The 22,406-nt window shown below is 36.3% G+C and overlaps 1 protein-coding gene across 4 annotated transcripts in view; it reads left to right on the top strand.

Moving 5' to 3' along the window:
- The first annotated feature begins 17,982 nt into the window (after positions 1-17,982).
- The window catches only part of esd (esterase D/formylglutathione hydrolase), a 4,768-nt gene continuing 344 nt past the window's right edge, over positions 17,983-22,406 (top strand). Inside the window, exons 1-8 of one of the 4 annotated variants that reach the window (XM_051906431.1) lie at positions 17,983-18,071; positions 18,505-18,576; positions 18,655-18,743; positions 19,015-19,113; positions 19,618-19,742; positions 19,868-19,987; positions 20,088-20,186; positions 21,825-21,992. In XM_051906431.1, the coding sequence (XP_051762391.1) occupies positions 18,509-18,576; positions 18,655-18,743; positions 19,015-19,113; positions 19,618-19,742; positions 19,868-19,987; positions 20,088-20,186; positions 21,825-21,992 (768 nt within the window). In that variant the 5' untranslated portion in view covers positions 17,983-18,071; positions 18,505-18,508. The other 3 variants (XM_051906430.1, XM_051906432.1, XM_051906433.1) reach the window with 3 other exon arrangements.

Genomic DNA, 22,406 nt, shown 5'->3' with positions numbered 1-22,406 from the left:
ATTTGTTCGGTTACGAGATCTCAATGATGGTTAGTTTTGTTCCTTCGCGAGATTTCAATGGCGGTCGGTTCTAATTGGTTACGAGATTTCAATGATGTCTGTTTTATTCGGCTGGCGATCCATTTTATTCGGTTACGAGATTTCAATGACAGTCAGTTTTATTCGGTGATAGTCAGTGACAGGTGACGGTCAGCTCAATGATGGTCATTTTTGTTGCTTCACAAGATTTTAATGATGGCCGGCTTTATTCAGTTGTGAGATTTCGAGATTTCAGTGATGGCCAGTTTTGTTTGGTTACAAGATCTCAATGACGGTCAGTTTTGCTCGGTTACAAGATTTCAATGACAGTCAGTTTCATTCGGTGACGGTCAGTGACAGGTGACGGTCATCTCAATGATGGTCAGTTTTGTTCCTTCACGTGATTTCAATAACGGTCTGTTTTATTCGGTTGTGAGATTTCAGTGACGGACGGTTTTGTTTGGTTGTGAGATTTCAGTGACGGACGGTTTTGTTCGGTTATGAAATATCAGTGAGGGTTGGTTTTGTTCTGTTTCGAGATTTCAATGACGGTCATTTTTTTTTTGTTTACGAGTTTTCAATTATGTCTGTTTTATTTGGTCACAAGATTTCAGTGACAGATGATTTTGTTCGGTTACGAGATCTCAACGACGGTTCATTTTCTTCCATTTCAAGATTTCAATGATGATCAGTTTTGTTCAGTTACAAGACTTCAATGGTGATCCATGTTATTCGGTTACGAGATTTCAATGACAGTCAGTTTCATTCGGTGACAGTCAGTGACAGGTGACGGTCAGCTCAATGACGGTCAGTTTTGTTCCTTCACGTGATTTCAATGACGGTCGGTTCTAATTGGTTATGAGATGTCTGTTTTATTCGGTTGTGAGATTTCAGTAACGGACGGTTTTGTTCGGTTACGAAATATCAGTGATGGTTGGTTTTGTTCCGTTTCGAGATTTCAATGATGTCTGTTTTATTTGGTTACGAGATTTCAGTGACAGCCGATTTTGTTCGGTTATGAGATCTCAATGGCGGTTGGTTTTCTTCCGTTTCGAGATTTCAGTGATGGTCGGTTTTGTTCAGTTACGAGATTTCAATGGCGATCCGTTTTATTCGGTTACGAGATTTCAATGATGGTCGGTTTTGTTCCAGTACGAGATTTCAGTGGCAATCGGTTTTATTCGGTTACGAGATTTCAGTGACGGACGATTTTGTTCAGTTACAAGATCTCAATGATGGTCAGTTTTGTTCCTTCACGAGATTCCAATGCCGGTCGGTTCTAATCGGTTATGAGATTTCAATGACGTCTGTTTTATTTGGTTACGAGATTTCAGTGACAGCCGATTTTGTTCGGTTATGAGATCTCAATGACGGTTGGTTTTCTTCCGTTTCAAGATTTCAATGATGGTCAGTTTTGTTCAGTTGCGAGATTTCAATGGCGATCCGTTTTATTCGGTTACGAGATTTCAATGATGGTCGGTTTTGTTCCAGTACAAGATTTCAATGGCAATCGGTTTTATTCGGTTACGAGATTTCAGTGACGGACGATTTTGTTCGGTTACGAGATCTGAATGATGGTCAGTTTTGTTCCTTCATGAGATTTCAATGACGGTCGGTTCTAATCAGTTATGAGATGTCTGTTTTATTCAGTTGTGAGATTTCAGTGACGGACGGTTTTATTCGGTTACCAGATTTCAATGATGGTCAGATTTTGTTCTAGTACAAGATTTCAATGGCGATTGGTTTTATTCGGTTACGAGATTTCAGTGACGGACGATTTTGTTCGGTTACGAGATCTCAATGATGGTCAGTTTTGTTCCTTCACGTGATTTCAATAACGGTCGGTTCTAATCGGTTATGAGATGTCTGTTTTATTCGGTTGTGAGATTTCAGTGACGGACGGTTTTGTTCGGTTTGGTTGAATTTGTTCGGTTACGAGATCTCAATGATGGTTAGTTTTGTTCCTTCGCGAGATTTCAATGGCGGTCGGTTCTAATTGGTTACGAGATTTCAATGATGTCTGTTTTATTCGGCTGGCGATCCATTTTATTCGGTTATGAGATTTCAATGACAGTCAGTTTTATTCGGTGATAGTCAGTGACAGGTGACGGTCAGCTCAATGATGGTCATTTTTGTTACTTCACGAGATTTTAATGATGGCCGGCTTTATTCAGTTGTGAGATTTCGAGATTTCAGTGATGGCCAGTTTTGTTCGGTTACAAGATCTCAATGACGGTCAGTTTTGCTCGGTTACAAGATTTCAATGACAGTCAGTTTCATTCGGTGACGGTCAGTGACAGGTGACGGTCATCTCAATGATGGTCAGTTTTGTTCCTTCACGTGATTTCAATAACGGTCTGTTTTATTCGGTTGTGAGATTTCAGTGACGGACGGTTTTGTTCGGTTATGAAATATCAGTGACGGTTGGTTTTGTTCTGTTTCGAGATTTCAATGACGGTCATTTTTTTTTTGGTTACGAGATTTCAATTATGTCTGTTTTATTTGGTTACAAGATTTCAGTGACAGACGATTTTGTTCGGTTATGAGATCTCAACGACGGTTTGTTTTTTTCCATTTCAAGATTTCAATGATGATCAGTTTTGTTCAGTTACAAGACTTCAATGGTGATCCATGTTATTCGGTTATGAGATTTCAATGACAGTCAGTTTCATTCGGTGACAGTCAGTGACAGGTGACGGTCAGCTCAATGACGGTCAGTTTTGTTCCTTCACGTGATTTCAATGACGGTCGGTTCTAATTGGTTATGAGATGTCTGTTTTATTCGGTTGTGAGATTTCAGTGACGGACGGTTTTGTTCGGTTACGAAATATCAGTGATGGTTGGTTTTGTTCCGTTTCGAGATTTCAATGATGTCTGTTTTATTTGGTTACGAGATTTCAGTGACAGCCGATTTTGTTCGGTTATGAGATCTCAATGGCGGTTGGTTTTCTTCCGTTTCGAGATTTCAGTGATGGTCGGTTTTGTTCAGTTACGAGATTTCAATGGCGATCCGTTTTATTCGGTTACGAGATTTCAATGATGGTCGGTTTTGTTCCAGTACGAGATTTCAATGGCAATCGGTTTTATTCGGTTATGAGATTTCAGTGACGGACGATTTTGTTCAGTTACAAGATCTCAATGATGGTCAGTTTTGTTCCTTCACGAGATTCCAATGCCAGTCGGTTCTAATCGGTTACGAGATTTCAGTGATGGTCGGTTTTGTTCAAGTACGAGATTTCAATGGCGATCAGTTTTATTCAGTCACGAGATTTCAGTGACGGACAATTTTGTTCAGTTACGAGATCTCGATGGTCAGTTTTGTTCCTTCACGAGATTTTAATGATGGCCGGTTTTATTCCGTTGTGAGACTTCGAGATTTCAGTGACGGCCAGTTTTGTTTGGTTATGAGATATCAATGATGGTCATTGTTGTTTCTTTACGAGATTTTAATGATGGCCGGCTTTATTCGGTTGTGAGATTTTGAGATTTCAGTGATAGCCAGTTTTGTTCGGTTACAAGATTTCGATGACCGTCAGTTTCATTCGGTGACGGTCAGTGACAGGTGACGGTCAGCTCAATGACGGTCAGTTTTGTTCCTTCACATGATTTCAATGACGGTCAGTTCTAATTGGTTACGAGATGTCTGTTTTATTCGGTTGTGAGATTTCAGTGACGGCCAGTTTTGTTCTGTTACAAGATCTCAATGACGGTTGGTTTTGATCCGTTTTGAGATTTCAATGATGGTCGGTTTTATTCGATTACGAGATTTCAATGACAATGACAATGACAATGACGGTTGGTTTTGCGCTGTTTCAAGATTTCAATGATGGTCGGTTTTATTCGACTATGAGATTTCAATGACAGTCAGTTCTATTCGGTGATAGTCAGTGACAGGTGACGGTCAGCTCAATGACGGTCAGTTTTGTTCCTTAACGAGATTTCAATGACGTCTGTTTTATTTGGTTGTGAGGATGGTTTTGTTCGGTTACGAGATATCAATGACAGTCAATTTGATTTGGTGATAGTCAATGACAGGTGACGGTCAGCTCAATGACAATCAGTTTTGTTCTTTCACAGGATTTCAATGACGTCTGTTTTATTTGGTTGCCGGGATGGTTTTGTTTGGTTACAAGATACCAATAACAGTCAGTGACAAGTGATGGTCAGCTCAATGATGGTCATTTTTGTTACTTCACGAGATTTTAATGATGGCCGGTTTTATTCGGTTGTGAGATTTCGAGATTTCAGTGACAGCCAACTTTGTTCGGTTACAAGATATCAATGATGGTCATTTTTGTTCCTTCATGAGATTTCAATGATGTCAGTTTTATTCGGTTATAAAATTTCATGATTTTAGTGACAGTTGGTTTTGTTCGGTTACAAGATATCAATTTCAATGTCTTTTTCATTCGGTTGTGAGATTTTGAGATTTCAGTGACGGACGGTTTTGTGATCTCAATGACGGTTGGTTTTGTTCTGCTTCGAGATTTCAATGATGGTCAGTTTTGTGTTCAGTTACGAGATTTCAGTGATGTTTTTTGTTTTTTTATTGTCAGTCAGTCAAATTTTCATTTGTTCAGTTACAAGATCTCAATATGGTATGTTTTGTTCTTTTACGAAATTTTATTGACAGTTGGTTTTGTTCAGTTGCGAGATTTCAATGATGTCTGTTTTATTCGGTTGTAAGATTTCGAGATTTCAGTAACGGCCGGTTTTGTTCTGTTATGAGATCTCAATGACAGTTGGTTTTGTTCCGTTTCGAGATTTCAATTATGGTCAGTTTTGTTCCGTTATGAGATTTCAATGGCGATCGGTTTTATTCAGTTATGAGATTTCAGTGACGACCGATTTTGTTCGGTTTCGAGATCTCAATGACGGTCAGTTTTATCCGGTGACGAGATTTCAATGTTTTTTTTCATTCGGTTGTGAGATTTTGAGATTTCAGTGATGGGCGGTTTTGTTCCGTTTCGAGATTTCAATGATGGTCAGTTTTATTCAGTTACGAGATTTCAGTGATGGTTGGTTTTCATTTGTTCAGTTACAAGATCTCAATATGGTTTTGTTTTTTTACGAAATTTTATTTACAGTTGGTTTTGTTCCATTACGAGATTTCAGTGATAGTCGGTTTTGTTCTGTTACGAGATTTCTGTGACGCTCAGTTTTGTTCTTTTGTCCTTTTATGAGATTTCAAAGACTGTCGGTTTTGTTTCGTTATGAGATTTCAATGGTGGTCAGTTTTGTTCCATTACAAGATTTTAATGATGGTCGCCTTTATTCGGTTACGAGATTTCAGTGACGTCTGTTTAATTCAGTTATGAGATTTCAGTGATGGCAAGTTTTGTTTCATAATATTACTGTTTTTACTGCATTTTTTAATAAATAAATACTTTGGTGAGCGGAAGAGACATCTTTCTAAAACATTAAACAATCGTTTTCAAACATTTGATAGGAACAGATCCAACTAAAAAATAAAAGAATAATAGCCTACTAAGGCTATAGCCTATTGCTTGATTTTCAAGGTAAAGACTCGGGACAGTAGCCTATTTATTTATTATGTTTATTCCCTGTGCAATTTTATGTAAAATGAGGAATACAAAATCTTATTCTTGCGACATTTTACATTTGTATTGCCAAATAAGTTGCTCTGTACAATTAAAACAGTGCAAAATAAAAATAGTACAAGCAACAAGGTAAAAACATAAGTTTTTATTTTCGTCTCTCTCGTCGACGCGCTGGATCTTTTTCAGCAGGTTTCTGTGTCTCCCTCGCCGACACGCTATTTACACCTTTTGTCCTGCACTCCCACCGTGAAGCTAATAACTCTCTCAACCCCGATATCTGAGCATCGGAGACTGACTAAAAACAAGAGAAGTCGCAAAAGAACAATTCAGACTTAAATTGCTATTCTAGACAGTAGCCTAATATTTTAAAGTGTGTAGATAATGAAGCCTTATTTTATTTACATGTCGAAGTATTTTTGTCATAAAAGTTTATTAATTGTTAAATATTTCATTATTCAATGACTGAACAATTCAAACAGAATTGGATGCATTGCTTGATCAGATTTACTCCGTTTTACTATGCCAGCTTTTCCCAGGCAAAACGAAATGGTACAGAAATGTTCTTTGTCAGCAGACTGCAGACACTTCCCACATTCACCATGAACATTTTCAACCCAATAATTAGCCTAAATTTCACAGGGATCCTGGGATCCTTCTAGTCGTGTTAAAAAAAAAAATTAAAAAAACTTTCTGGATAATTTCTTTCTGAATTATGAATGCATTCATATTATCCTCTTTAATAAGGTTACTGCAACTTAATTTTACATCCCAGACACAGGGAATACAAACACTGATCTCTCTATTCAAACCTGCAATAATTAATAAGTTTAACTATCCCAGGACTTTATATAGGCCCGTGTTTGTTTAGGCCAATTTACAGAGCCCTGTTCTGACATGCGGGGAAAAAATGTATGTTTTAGGCTATTAATCATTCGAAACATGAGGACGTTTTATTGGGATATTTCGTCCCTGCGTTTTAATTCCACTGTATTTAAACTGTGGCTACCTTTTAGCCGATTTTTTAGTTTCTTCGTTTTTAAAATCATAAGAACGAATTAATAGCCTAACAATGTTCTCACATTTTTACTAGGCTACAAAGAAACATTTTAATAAAAAGTGATCAACAGGTCCTTAATTCATTTACAAAGGAACGATTTAATAAAAAGTGATCAACAATTTCTTAATTAATTTACAAAGAAACGGTTTAATAAACAAATATGATCAACAGTTTCTTAATTCATGGACACATTATTTTTCTGCATGTTATGCACAGAGCTCTGTGTTTTACAGGAATAAATGTTTTAATGTGCATGCCTGACCTGTTAAAGTACATCAGTGAATTGTTAAATGTAGTTTCAAGCGTTTTGTCTGCCATCACAGCATTATTTCACTGTAACTGTAGGCTTTCAAATAGCTGGAACATTATGCACTTATATGAAAAATTAGAGCCTATAAATGTAAGCAAAAAAATGATGGTGTAAAAAAATAAAAGTGTTCTGCATGACACACACATCTCAATAGCCCATGTTTGTTCGGGATTTGAACCCGTGTCATTAATAACACTGTTGCCTAACGCGTTACCACTCGACAACAAGTTAACTTTCCGCCAACTGTCAAACTAAGTTAAACTTATAACAAGTGGTGGTAAAGGTTTATATTGTAAGAAATGGTTTCTATTTTGAATAAATTCTGTTCTTTTTAACCTTTTATTCATCAATGAATCCTGAAAAATGTATCACAGAGGTTCCAAAAAATACTAACCAACCATAGGCGTAATTTACGGGTGGGACAAGTCCCCACCACTTTTTGAAACATCTCGCGGCACGAATGTATAGGCTAATACAAAAGAAACATCTTTAGTTGATTAGCAATTCGTTCGTTTCTGTTAAATAATAGGCGATCTGTCGCTGGGATGTGTTGTTTTTGTTTTGAGTGCCTATTTCCGCTGTTATCAGTGGCGCAAACAGAGTTCTCTTGGTGCTCGTGCACACTGCGCAGTCTTCACACGAAGAACGCTTCAGTCTATCGCTGTTGCGGCCAGAGACTATTCGTTCGGTCACAAAACAAAATGCACATAAACGTGTTCCTGCTCTTAATATACAATCACTGATGAACATCTTTGGTTTTAATGAGGAAAAAAATAAAATAAATAACACGAGGGCGGATTAGAACCCTGAACCTCTGGCATGCTGAACAAAAATTCTACCCCTCATCCATCTAAACAATTAAGTAATTTTGGCGGATCAAAGTATTTATTGGCTCTTGTAAATACTCTAACAATAGAGACTAACAATATATTCTATTATAGTAGATGTAAGGACTAAACTATCATATTAAACACGAGGTCTATGTCAATAAATTTTGTTTATTTATTATTGTAATGATACAATTAAAATACACCCCCCCCCCCACACACTCCTGTTCCGCCCACTTTTTAAAGTTTAAGTTATGCCACTGTAAGCCACACAACTGTTTCTAACACTGATAATAAATCAGCCTATTAGAATAATTTCTTAAGGATCATATGACACTTTGCATCACAGAAATAAATAATATTTTAAAGTATATTTTAAAACCATTATTTTAAATTGTAATAATATTTCACAATATTACTGTTTTTCTGTATTTTGATCAAATATGAGACTTCTGGAAAAAAAAAAAAAAAGATTAAGTTGTAAGAATGTGTGAAACTAGCTAACTAACTAACTGCATGGATGTGATGTAGGGATTATTTTTGCCCCAGGGTTACACCCCTTATTTTCTGAGGTTTATTTTAACCCTTTATTCAGTACAGTTTATGGCGACTGTACTGGGGCGTTGGGCAGTATGTTATGTGCTGTATGGATTATTTTACACAAGGGTTACACCCCTTATTTTCTGAGGTTTATTTTAACCCTTTACACAGTACAGCTTATTGCGACTGTACTGGGGCGTTAGGACCCACTTAGGCCACAGGTTGATCAGACCTGCTGGCCTCTCTAACACCTCTTCCTGCAGCTACCCGGTCTACCAGGAGGTCTCCCATCCAGATATAGTCCGGGCTCAACCCTGCTTAGCTTCAGTGGGTGTGCAGGTGAAAGCTTCAGGTTGACAGCTGCAGGCATCTTCTGAAGCATCTTTCCAACCAGACAATTTAATCTGAGTTTTTGGGGTTACCATTGTGCTGAAGAGTAGAGCCTCTGGTTAGCCTGAAATACTTACAAATGTATATTTTTTATGCAAAGAAATAAAAGATTTGATTGGCTTTTAGGTCAATGGTTCAGTACATGTGGGTGTGCTTGTGCTATTGTTAACTGAATATTTAAAACATGTAATGTTAAAATTCACAAAATATAAAAGGTATAATGCTTTATATATTGCAGTTTGTGTTTGTACTGCTTATATCAGTGTTCTCAAACTCAATTCCTGGAGAGCCATAGCTCTGTGCAGTTTCATTTCAACATTAGTCAAACACACCTGATCCAGCTAATCGAGGTCTTCAGGATTACTAGAAACTTCCAAGCAGGTGTGAGTTGGAGCTGGTTGGAGCTAAACTCTGCAGGTCTGTGGCCCTCCAGGAACTGAGTTTGAGACCACTGGCTTATATGTTCAATAATTTTATAAATATGCAGTACCAAATCTTATCGCATGAATTAAATCTTTCAAGATCTCAGCAGAGGAGGATTAAACAACACAAACAGCATTACCAGCTTCACTTTTGACTAAACAATTGACTTAATTTCAATCACCATTATGGTGGTCAGTATTTGCTTTAGTTGTGCAGTTTGAGTTTGACTGCTGTGATTGTATTTGTTGTGGAAAGAGAAGCTGATGATGTTGTCTACTAGATAAAAATATAGTCATTAGCTGGTTGGTGTCATCTAGGATTTATTCAAGTTATATAATTATAACAAGACTGTAATTCTATATTGTACACTACCTGTTAGACTCACTCAGACACCAAAATATTAATCTTAACAGTGCTGACATGCTTCATGCTGCAATGCATTCTATAACAGACTATTATTAAGTTGAAATTAACTGCATTACATCTACATGATCAAAAAAAAAAAAAGTTAGACCACTAGATGATGGCATCCTCTTCATCATCAAGTTGTCATCACCTGAGCACATTTTCCCTTGCTATTTTTACCACAGCTAACACAATTTCTTGTAAACAAATTAAACCGACTGCATGCTGGGAACAATAGTACAAAACTCCCAGAATGCGTCACAGCATGAATAAATGATGCAGCTGAATTGTCCTATTATTTTCTTTAATTCTAACTATTTGCTTTTATTTTTTGCTGTGGTTTTTGTTCTGTCTTTTATTAGCTTTTTGTGATGTCCAGAGTTCTGATTGAATATTTTGTTGTCACCATTGTTGAGATTCATACGCTGATTGCTCATATCTTCATATCTGTGTTTGTCAGTGAAGTTTACTGTTTTTAGCTCATGATTTTTTTTTTTTTTTTTAATAAAAAGTCTTCAGTTATCTATTTGATTTCTGCAATACAGTGATATCATATAGCTCTGTAAAACAACTCAAATGTATTAATGGCATAACACAATTATTACATTCAAATAAGCACAGTGATTCAGGCTGTTTTGTGACAATTATAAAAACCATCAAAAAACATCATCTGACCATATTTCAGCTTTTTTGTTAATGCAAATATGTTTAACAAACACACTGTCACAGCAGTAAGAGAAGAAAAACATACTATAAGAGTTAAGAGCACAACTAATGGAAACACCAATCACCATTATAGTGACTTCAAATGAAACCAACATGAGCGTTAAACTTCTGTTAATTCTCAATAAGAACTTCTGTAGATGAATGACAGAAATAAAGTCAATCCTGTTAGTAATATGTGAAGCTGTAATGCTGTTTGTGGAGTTTAATCCTCCTCTGCTGAGATCTGGAGAGATTTAATGTCTTCTTTTATCTTCAGTTGATTTAATATAAGGCTGTGGCTGAAGTCAGTTGTAGCTCTTGTATTTCTGTTTGTCTCTTTTTTCTGTTCTCTTCTTTCCTTCAGTGATTCTGCTTGTTAGCAGGCTTGTTAATGCTAAGATGATTCTACAAATAATATATAAAGATTTTGTGGCTCAGATAAGGTCCAGTTCTGGTTTATTTCTTTGCTCTTGGCCGACATGTGGCATTGCTTTGGCCTGCTTGTGGCTCAGATCTGGCAAACAGGAGCGGTCCGCCCAAGTGCCATCATTCCACACCACATGTGGCCAAAGATCATCATACCACGCATGGCAGATGTAGGCCGGATCTGAGCCGGCACAAAGTTGCTATCTGGGACTACTTTTGTCGAGACTCTGAAGTGCGCATCTGATGGACATTTTACTATGAGGCCACGGGAAAGGATTTATGAATGGCGGTGAAGCAACGCAATTGACACGGTAGGTCACATGACAATGACAACATGGCGGATGTAGTACGTCTGAATTTCATTCATACAACACGCATTCATACTATACATAACATACTTTTTTAATGATCACAAAGTAAGTTTTAAACCAAATGTAGTATGCAATTTCAGAAGTGATCATGAATTAGCCTTCCGGTTAGCTCAGATAGAGTGGAGCAGCTTGTACTGCCCTTTCAATTGCATAACCATCCTGTACTTCTAACAGCTAAAATAAAAGAGTAATAGCTGAATATGTGCCAGAGATTCCATTAAACCTCACAAGAACATCAAAGTGAAGAGCGCAGACTCTATAATCACTATTGTACACTAGTTTTTACTAGTTGGACATTCTGTTGAGCCAACAGAAGTAGACACGGAAAATATTTCCATTATGCCGGGTCTCCACTGAGTTACTTGACAAAATCATGAATACGAATGAATGTTTTTGTACACTGTAAAACAATCAGTTGTGAGAAAAAGTCCCATTCCATCAGCCACTGGGTGATTTGCCAATCACCTGCAGGCTCAGACCAGCTGCCTGAATCATCACAATATGTTTGCAGTTGCACGAGAAACTTGGCATAGACATAGACATGGTACATAAACAAATACATGAAAAAATATGTTCTGATCTGGTATAACTACAATACTGGTTGTTGTTTTCAATAGTAAAGGAAGGAACTGCAATATAAAAATAATTAAATACTGCTTGAGTACAATTCTAAATATGTAATAAAATGAACAACAACAACAACAACAACAACAAAAATCTATATGTAAATGTATACATTTATATAATTCTCTATTATATATATATTTTCTTAACCTTTTTGACTCAAAGGGCCCCCATAGAGGCTAAGATATTTTCTCTGAGAAATTAATGAGATATTTCTCTAAGATATTTTCTATATAATTCTCTATTATATATATTTTCTTAACCTTTTTGACTCAAAGGGCCCCCATAGAGGCTAAGATATTTTCTCTGGTATTTCTACTGTAATTATGACAACATTGACAACATTGTTTTAAAACTTTTTTTATTAACAGAAAATAAAAGTGTTGATGTTTGTTTTCATCATTTTAAGAAGTTTTAATATATTTAATAATTTAGTTAGTTGTTTATATAATTAATCATTATTTTTTATAATTAATAAGTTTTCTAAGACCACTTTGTTGAAAACCACTATCCTAAACCTTCTGAGCCGATGATAAAATATTCATATTTATATCACCTCTGTAAATATATATATATATATATATACTAAATATAGGAAGGCTTTTATGATATGACTGGCACCTGCATGATTCCTAATCAGCAAGATGCAGCAGCAGCTTCTGGGAATCAGAAGTCGTGTGGGTGGCATTTTCTTTAAAAATTAAATAACCTTAAGGTGCTTTTTTTAATACATTCATTTTCTGGCCCAAAACATGCACATGTACCAACACACACCTACACACAGAAACATACACATAGAGTGATTCAATTCAATTAAAGAACGTTTTGTAAACAGTTTAGTCTTCGTGCCGGAGGGCTTCATCTAACCCAGAACTAACTACTACGCCCACCTAGACGAATACGAGTATCAATCCTCCAGGGCTAGAGTTATATCTGAGAGAGAGATGGGAAAGTCAGGCTCAATGCAAAGTTCTTTGAACTTTAAGCATGAAATGCCAACTGTCACAGTTCAAAAATGAGAGAGTGTGAGAGAAAGAGAGAGAAAGCTGGCATAAGAGACTCGAGTAAAGAATGAACCCTGTTTGACACTCCTTTCATGTATTTTCTGGGGTTCTCCTAAACCCTCTTCCGAGCTGATGCTAAATTATTCACATATGTCACATCACGCCTGTAATCCTAATTAATGAATCACCTCCGTGATACATGGGAGACTCATTAAAAGAGGGCAGGATCGAGTCAAGGAGCAAAGGCGAGAAAGATTACTGAAATTAAAATGCCAAAATCACCATACGTTATGGCCATATATAAACAAAATCCCTCTGTTTTTATCTTCTTTTTCTCTTCCCTTTCCTTTTCTTACCTCGTGTTAAATTGCTTTTAGACTGACAGGTAGTAGATGAAATGATCTCAGATGCCTCTGATCCAGCCAGAAATTGGCAGTAAAACTCAGCTCAGTTGAGCTTTTCACCGGCCGAAGTGATGATTTCAAGAGATTGCAACGTCTGCTTCCTGTTGACTAAGGATGCCTGACCTTCGTAGCTTCTTTTAAAGCTGTTATAATAGCATCATCTCCCTGATGGGATGATTAACTAGTCAGCTGGCTAATCAACGATTTAATGCATGTGTATTTTTCACACATAAGCAAGTGTGACACTTTGCTATTAATAATAATACGGTCTGCAGGCACATAAATGTGTTGGTTATAATAGCTGAAGACAGGGCTGTGTGATCTCCTGTGGTTTTGGCCACTTAAAGATGTCATAAGAGCACTTAAAAATGTATTATACGTGTTTCTCATACTGTTGGTGATATATCTAAATTCGTTTTCTAATAGCAAACTGCCATGTGTGATATACTCTGTCCAGGGTGAACGTACAAGCGGTAACGTTTTCACAGCTTGTCTGACCTTCTGCTTTCTCTGCTAGTGTACAATTTCTAAACTTTATTGGTTTTTACAGCTGTAATCTAAACTGCACCATAAAAGCATCATAATTCTAGAGCACGTTCTTAAAATCAAAGATCTGCAGAAGATTTATGTGCATTCAAGGCCAGTTGGCCAGTTTCTGCATACTGCTTCGTATTTTTTTGAGAGTGCCAAGAAAATAACACGCTTTCAGTTTCAAAAACAGAGCATTTGGAAATTGCTGGAGTGCAGGCCATCGCTCAGTGTGAAATAAATCTACTGAATTGATGAAAAGGTCCCTTGCCGGTTCTGATCTTCACAGTTTCTATGAATCATGTGACCATGTCATTTCCTTTTTTTTCTGGTTGCATTCTTATCCTCTGGTGATCAGTAAAGAATTAGGACAGAGAGAGATTTTCATTTCAGGTAATTTACATCTTAATGATGCTTTAATTGTGCATGTATTAAAAATTAATGATCTAAAACAGATAATAAATTCTATTTCAAATTAATAAAAAAATTGCACAAAAGCTTTGATGTATGTGAAATAGCAAATAAATAGAATTAAAAAGAAATACATAGAATTGAAAATGAAATTCAATCATTTTAAAATCAATCAAATAAATAGGATTAAAAATAAACAAAACTCCAAAACTGTTTTGATGTGTGTTAAATAGCAGCAATACATTAATAAAATTAAGAATAAAATTCAATAAAAATAAATAAATATAAACGTATATAAAAATAATAAAAAGAGATCCATTTAGCAGCAGTTAAGCAAAGCTTGAGATATGATAAGTAGGACAAGGGCATCCAGCTTAACCATCACAAGGTTAGACTATATTCTTTTGCACTCCATACAAATCACTGGCCTTGCTTTTGATGTATAGCTGTAAATCAAATCAGGTTGCAAGAATGTGTCACCTTAGCTGTAAATCTCACTCCTTTCATGCTTTATCGGTATGTACTAATGCTAAATTAGTAACAAAAAGTCTAAACAACTTGGTTTAAAAAAGTAATATTGTGTCAAAGGGTTGATTACAGCTCACTTCATCTTAATATTGCCTTTTATCTAACATGCGAACATTGAGAGTATTATTAAGCTTTGCAAATCAGTAATCCATTCAGACCTTAGTGATGATTCATAGCTGTGGATGTGTGATCAAATTCCCTTTCAGCTAGACAGACTTCATATTCATATATTATGTGGGAGTCATAAGTTCCTTTGGAAACCAAAGACGAAATCACGTACTAATAAATAGGTACTATATTTGAATATGAATTGACTTCATGACCATTAAGTTAGTAGGTCATCCAGGGACTTTTCACTAACTGTTTTTTGAATGCTATGTATTCAGACATACACTACCAGTCAAAAGTTTGGAAACATTACTATATTTAATGTTTTTGAACGAAGTCTCTTATGCTCATTAAGGCTGCATTTATTCCATAATAAATACAGAAAAAAACAATAATATTGTGAAATATTATTACAATTTTAAATTATGGTTCTCTATTTTAATATACTTTAAAATATAATTTATTTCTGTGATGCAAAGCTGAATTGTCAGCATCATTACTCCAGTCTTCAGTGTCACATGATCCTTCAGAAATCATTCTAATATGCTGATTTATTATCAATGTTGGAAACAGTTGTGCTGCTTAATATTATTTTAGAACCTGTGATACTTTTTCAGGATTCTTTGATGAATAAAAAGTTAAAAAATATCAGCATTTATTTAAAATAGAAATCTTTTGTAACAATATACACTACCGTTCAAAAGTTTGGGGTCAGCAATTTTTTTTCTTTTTTTTTTTTTTTGAAAGAAATTAATACTTTTATTCTGCACGGATGTGTTAAATTGATAAAAAGTGATAGTAAAGATTTATATTGTTAGAAAAGATTTATATTTTGAATAAATGCTGTTCTTTTTTTAACCTTTTATTCATCAATGAATCCTGAAAAAAGTATCACAGGTTCCAAAAAAATATTAAGCAACACAACTATTTTCAACATTGATAATAACTGAGTATCAAATCAGCATATTAGAATGATTTCTGAAAGATCATGTGACACTGAAGACTGGAGTAATGATGCTGAAAATTCAGCTTTGCATCACAGAAATAAATTATATTTTAAAGTATATTAAAATAGAAAACCATAATTTTAAATTGTAATAATATTTCACAATATTATTGTTTTTTCTGTATTTATTATGAAATAAATGCAGCCTTAATGAGCATAAGAAACTTTGTTCAAAAACATTAAAAATAGTAATGTTTCCAAACTTTTGACTGGTAGTGTACTACTGTTTTGGCGTACTGTTTTTCGAATACTATATAGGGAAGTATTTGATTTCTCTTGGCTGATGCTGCATGTGTGATGCTCAATTAACAATATAGTTTTACTAAAGATAAAGGCTCTTAAATAGATAAAGAGTGTTATAGAGTGTACAGAAAGAGTATTATATTGTGGTACCACTGTTGTGTCCCAAAAACGATGTATTATACATTATGCGCTTATGCATTATGCACTCTACTCTAGTGTATGAATTTTATAAGGTTATTGGTAACACTTTACAATAAGGTTTGTTAACATTAGTTAACATGAAATTAAGTAACATAAAGATAAATACAAACAGTAGCAAATGTATTGCTCATTGTTAGTTAATTTTAGGTAATGCATTTACTAATGTTAGCTAATGGGACCTTATTGTGAAGTGTTACCAGGTTATTTTGTAATCCAGCATCAGAGGAAAGCTTGAAAGTTGAGTGCATGAAGTGTTCAATGTTCGGCACTTTCTGTTAAATAAGTGCATCATACGGGTATTTGAAGTGTTGTCTTTTTGGAATTTTCAGTGTCAAACACACTTCTCACATTATTTATACTAAAAAAATGGCATAGAATAGTGCATAAATAAAAGTGAAGTGACGTGGAACCAATTATGGTGTCCCATACTTGGAATTTGTGCTCTGCATTTTTCCCTTCCAAGTGCACACACAGCAGTGAGTACTGAACACACATACACAACTGGAGTAGTGGGCAGCCATTTTTTTGCTGGGGTGCCTTGCTCAAGGGCACTTCAGTTGTGAGTAATGAGAGTGGAAGAGAGCGCTGTTCATTCCCTTACATTTTCTCCATGACCTTCGGGTTACAAGTCCAACTCTCTATTAGGCCTAAATAATTTGGAATAATTTGGAAATATTAGAATGCTTAATTTTTTAAAAGATTAATGATGTTACCAGATAAGGCAAGACTTTTCTTTAAAATGTTTTTTTTTTTTGTGGTCTTTATTAGAAAACCAATAAAAATGTTGAAGGTAAAATGCCTTTACAGATGGCTGATGGAGAGAGATTGATTGTGTTCTTTCTGTTCTTCAGTACACTGTGTTTCTGCAGTTAAATTAAGTAAGCATTCCGTTCCATGCTCTGGTAATTGTCTGGACAGCCTACGATTTGTCTTTAACAGGGGACACTAATGTATTTTCCGCTGTATGTGCTCATTACTGTTTATTTAGTTTTTAGAAAGGATGTGATTATTGGTTTGAGATGCTCAAAGTGACACGTTTCCATGGAGTCATTTCATACTGATCATATTTAGCATGCAGTGCAATGGAAGCAGGCACTGAATCATGCTGAGCGTTTTGTAAATGATGGCAGTACTTAAGGTGAAACAGAAATCGGTTTAAACTGAAGGACACTAAAACAATAAAGTTCATTAATGGCACATAAGGATAAGCGACGGCTAGGGCATATGGTGACAAATAATTCAATTTCATAGGAAATCAGATAGTGTCATTATGAAGGACAAATGAAGATTTTAGTAGAGCCAGAAAAAAGGCGTTATTAACTGATGTAACAGTATGTCATTTCATCTGTATATTATGCCATTAGGCAGGGCACTGATGTATCATTTGCAGCTGCACATCACTACAAATGAATGAGCGTCCAAAACAATCTTAAAATCCACCCATTGCACCAGTATGCACCAGGGAACAACAAAGTCCTAATTTAGTCTCGACTTACTATACATCATGAGATTTAAAGTTTATACTTTGTATTATATCATAATTAACAAGGCACAAACATGTTCAGTTATGTAAGCTACACTTTCAATGTCAAGTTTTCACATTCATTAACACTTTCAGACCAGCAGTGTACACATTAAGAGAAATACCGATGGATTCTCATGTTTACTTTGCATTTATAAACAGATAGATAGACCTTTAGGCCTATATTTAATTAATTCATACTTTTGGACAACAAACACCCTATTTTAAAGATTAGTTAAAGGGTTCATGAACTGCAAATATAAAGTTTGTTAAGGTCATTTCTTGGGCGCACACTAACAGGTTCGGTCACTAATACGCTTTCAGACAGAAAGACGTCTCTCGAGCGCCCCTGTATGACTAAAACGTAGAAGCACAGACCAAGAACGTAAGTGGGCGTGACTTTACGTCTTACGCAAGCCCTGACGTGACACTGAACTCTGGAATCCTTTAGCTGCAGAGGTAAGTGCTACAAAATAATATCCAGGCCATTATCCTGCATGAAGAGGACTGTTACACGGGAGCTAAATTAAACGTAACTTTCTGTAGCGTATCCTTTGGCGTTATTTCAAGAGTCCTGAGGCGCTTCTTTGGATCGTTTTCTGCAGATCCTGCAAGCAGTGGTATGAGTTTGGCAGGCCAGTTACTGTAGTGCGCATGCGCAGACTCCATGAGTCTGGAGCGTTAGATATGAATTAATTGTTTAACGAAATTATTTGACAAGCTTCAAATTGTGTCCAGATACATGAAACGTGATTGAAAGCGATCACCCTTCATGTATTGAAGTCAGACCATGAAGTGTTGTTTGTGCATATGTTTGCATGCGAGTGCAAAGTGATTCTATATATCAATGAAATCTGATCTTTCATAACTCGAACTTGATTTTTCTCAGCAGAGCAATGGCACTGACGCAAGTTTCTTCTAATAAGTGCTGCAATGGATATCAGAAAGTGTTCGAGCATGACAGGTGAGAGACTGTAAGTTTAATTAAAACGCCTGAATGAAACATTCGCCTTACTGATCTTAACATAAACTCTATTTCCAGCTCTGAGTTAAAATGTAAAATGAAGTTCGCCATTTACCTTCCTCCCAAGGCTGAGAGCTCCAAATGCCCAGTGTTATATTGGCTTTCAGGTACTTAAATTCATTTCTATTCTCTTTTCTAGGCCAGTTCGTGTGAATGAGCATGACTACTATTTCTGTATACTGCATTCTGAAGTATACTACATTTAGTTCACATTGTTAGTCTTATTGGACAAATACTTTTGATACTTAGCAGATACTTTTGATACTTTTCAAAGTGACTAACAAAAGAGGAAATAAAAGCTATTAGTCAAAGAGCCAACTATAATACAATACCAGTAATGTACTAAAGATGTATTTAACCATACACTGTGTTTTCTAGGTTTGACATGCACAGAGCAAAACTTCATCACTAAAGCAGGGAGCCAGCAGGCGGCTTCTGAACATGGGATCATTGTCGTAGCTCCAGACACCAGTCCACGTAAACATCTGAACATTTATTATACACCACACCACTACAGTTTCGAGTCTTGCTGGTCCACCTCTGGAGAGATTACACCCTATAATTATGATTTCTGCTCGGCTGAATCCTAGAGATACATGGACCAAAACATAATAATTATGGAAACGGGTGGATTGTGGGGCCGAGGTCCCATGGAAAGTCAGAACATTACTGCAACATATAGATAAACAAATAAGAGTCTCCCCTGAGGATCAAATAGCATTGTGACTTCCCAGTTTAGGTCAGGGTTTAGAGTTTCCCACCAGACAGTCACTCCACTGCTTGGAGAAATTCCAGTTAAAGCATAAATCAAATGTAAACTAATATTATGTCATTTAAGTCTGTACTGTTGCAGTAAGAAAGTGATGAACCCCTGGTTATTGTTATTTTGCTATCAGAAATATTCAAGTCAACCAACACTAAAATTTCCTCATTTACACACAAGCCCATGCTTAGAAAATGAGATGATTCTGCTCTCGTCAGGTGGCTGCAACATTGAAGGAGAGGAGGAGAGCTGGGACTTCGGGACAGGTGCAGGATTCTACGTCAATGCCACCCAGGAGCCCTGGAAGACCAACTACCGCATGTACTCGTATGTCACCGAGGAGGTGTGTACTTTATCTCTGTTCCAAAACCTAGTTATTCACTAGGAAAGTTATACTCTGAAGTATAACACTGACACCTTAAACACTGGCGCATGCACTCATCTTCATCCTCTTTCTCTTGTTCTCAGCTCCCACGACTGATTAATTCTAACTTCCCTGCTGATCCAGAGAAAATGTCCATTTCTGGTCACTCCATGGGGGGACATGGAGCTCTCATTTGTGCTCTTAAGAATCCTGGGAAATATAAGGCACGTTTCATATTACATGCAATAAATTGTCATTTAATTATTTGAAGATCAGATATTCTATATGATTTTTTTAGTTCTTTTGTGCATTTGCCTGTTTCAGTCAGTGTCAGCGTTTGCGCCCATCTGTAACCCCATACAATGTGCATGGGGACAGAAAGCTTTTTCTGGCTATCTTGGACCTGACAAGTCCACCTGGGAGGTAAGAGTTTACTGCTTCATACTTTCATTCATCAAGAGTGGATTAAATTGATCAAAAGTGACACTGATACAGAATATTTTTATTTTAAAAAATGCTGTTCTTTTGAACTTTCTATTCATCAAAGAATCCTGAAAAAGTATAAATCAGCACAACTGATTTCAACATTGATAAAAATGAGAAATGTTTGAGCAGCAAATCAGCATATTAGAATGATTTCTGAAGGATCATGTGACACTGAAGACAGGAGTAATGATGCTTAAAATTCAGCTTTGCCATCACAGAAATAAATTAAACTTTAAAGAATATTAAAATAGAAAATGGTTATTATAAATTGTAATAATATTTCACAATATTACAGTTTTTACTGTATTTGTGATCAAATAAATTCAGCTGTGGTGAAAATAAGAGACTTCTTTCAAAACTGAATGGTAGTGTATATAGCAGTGTATAGTTCAGGTACTGGTAGCTTTGGCACTGTGTGCAGGTGCCAAGTCCTGTTGGAAAATGAAATCTGCATCTCCAGAAAGTTGGTCAGCAGCAGGAAGCATGAAGTGCGGTAAAACTTCCTGGTATACGGCTGCGTTGACCTTGGACCTCAGAAAACACAGTGGACCAACACCAGCAGATGACATGGCACCCCAAACCATTACTGACTGTGGAAACTTTACACTGGACCTCAAGCAACGTGGATTGTGTGCCTCTCCTCTCTTTCTCCAGACTCTGGGACCCTGATTTCCAAAGGAAATGCAAAATTTACTTTCATCAGAGAACATAATTTTGGACCACTCAGCAGCAGTTCAGTCCTTTTTGTCTTTAGCCCAGGCGAGACGCTTCTGACGCTGTCTGTTGTTCAAGAGTGGCTTGACACAAGGAATGCGACAGCTGAAACCCATGTCTTGCATACGTCTGTGCGTAGTGGTTCTTGAAGCACTGACTCCAGCTGCAGTCCACTCTTTGTGAATCTCCCCCACATTTTTTAATGGGTTTTGTTTCACAATCCTCTCCAGTGTGCGGTTATCCCTATTGCTTGTACACTTTTTTCTACCACATCTTTTCCTTCCCTTCGCCTCTCTATTAATGTGCTTGGACACAGAGCTCTGTGAACAGCCAGCCTCTTTTGCAATGACCTTTTGTGTCTTGCCCTCCTTGTGCAAGGTGTCAATGGTCGTCTTTTGGACAACTGTCAAGTCAGCAGTCTTCCCCATGATTGTGTAGCCTACAGAACTAGACTGAGAGACCATTTAAAGGCCTTTGCAGGTGTTTTGAGTTAATTAGCTGATCAGAGTGTGGCACCAGGTGTCTTCAATATTGAACCTTTTCACAATATTCTAATTTTCTGAGATACTGAATTTGGGATTTTCCTTAGTTGTCAGTTATAATCATCAAAATTAAAAGAAATAAACATTTGAAATATATCAGTCTGTGTGTAATGAATGAATATAATATACAAGTTTCACTTTTTGAATGGAATTAGTGAAATAAATCAACTTTTTGATGATATTCTAATTATATGACCAGCACCTGTATAGCAGTGTATAATCATTTTTTCTTATGTCACATCTTTTTACCGTAGCACACTGCATTTTACATCATCAGGAATCCCTTTGTCTTAATTGTGTTCCTCTGTCATCTCCACAGCTGTATGATGCTACAGTATTGGCTGAATCATATTCCGGTCCTGAGCTTGATATTCTGATTGATCAAGGCCGTGATGACCAGTTCTTGTCTTCCAGTCAGCTGCTTCCTGACAATCTGATCGCCGCCTGTTCCAATAAGAAAATTCCTGTAGTTTTCCGCCTTCAGCAGGTCAGTACCGAACCCACCGTGATAAATGAGAGGAATGGCATGTTGGGAAATCTAGTTGATTATACAGTACCTGGGCTTTTTGTACTTTAAAGCAAAAGGGGGACATACCAAGTACTATAAAATGCTAAAATTCATGTGAATTTTTCACTGAAAACTTTTATGCTGACAATATGATTTGTAATGAACATTTGTGTTAAACTAATAAAATGGAAGCATTTTGGTCTCAGATTTTTGGACCACGTGGTGGTTGGACAGGTCTCTGAATTTTAAATAAGCCTCAATAATAACTTTAATGCATTGACTTTTGTAATATTTTAAATGAATTCTCCATCAATGCAACTAGATCAACTCAGGTCTTAGGATTAGATGTCACTGTTTAACGCTTTATAATGGAGTATATAAGACAAAACCACC

The sequence above is a fragment of the Ctenopharyngodon idella genome, chromosome 9 (assembly GCF_019924925.1).
Source record: "Ctenopharyngodon idella isolate HZGC_01 chromosome 9, HZGC01, whole genome shotgun sequence".
Taxonomy (NCBI): Eukaryota; Metazoa; Chordata; class Actinopteri; order Cypriniformes; family Xenocyprididae; genus Ctenopharyngodon; species Ctenopharyngodon idella.
Note: the sequence above shows the minus strand (reverse complement) of the source record. Positions and strands in the feature narration are given on the sequence as shown.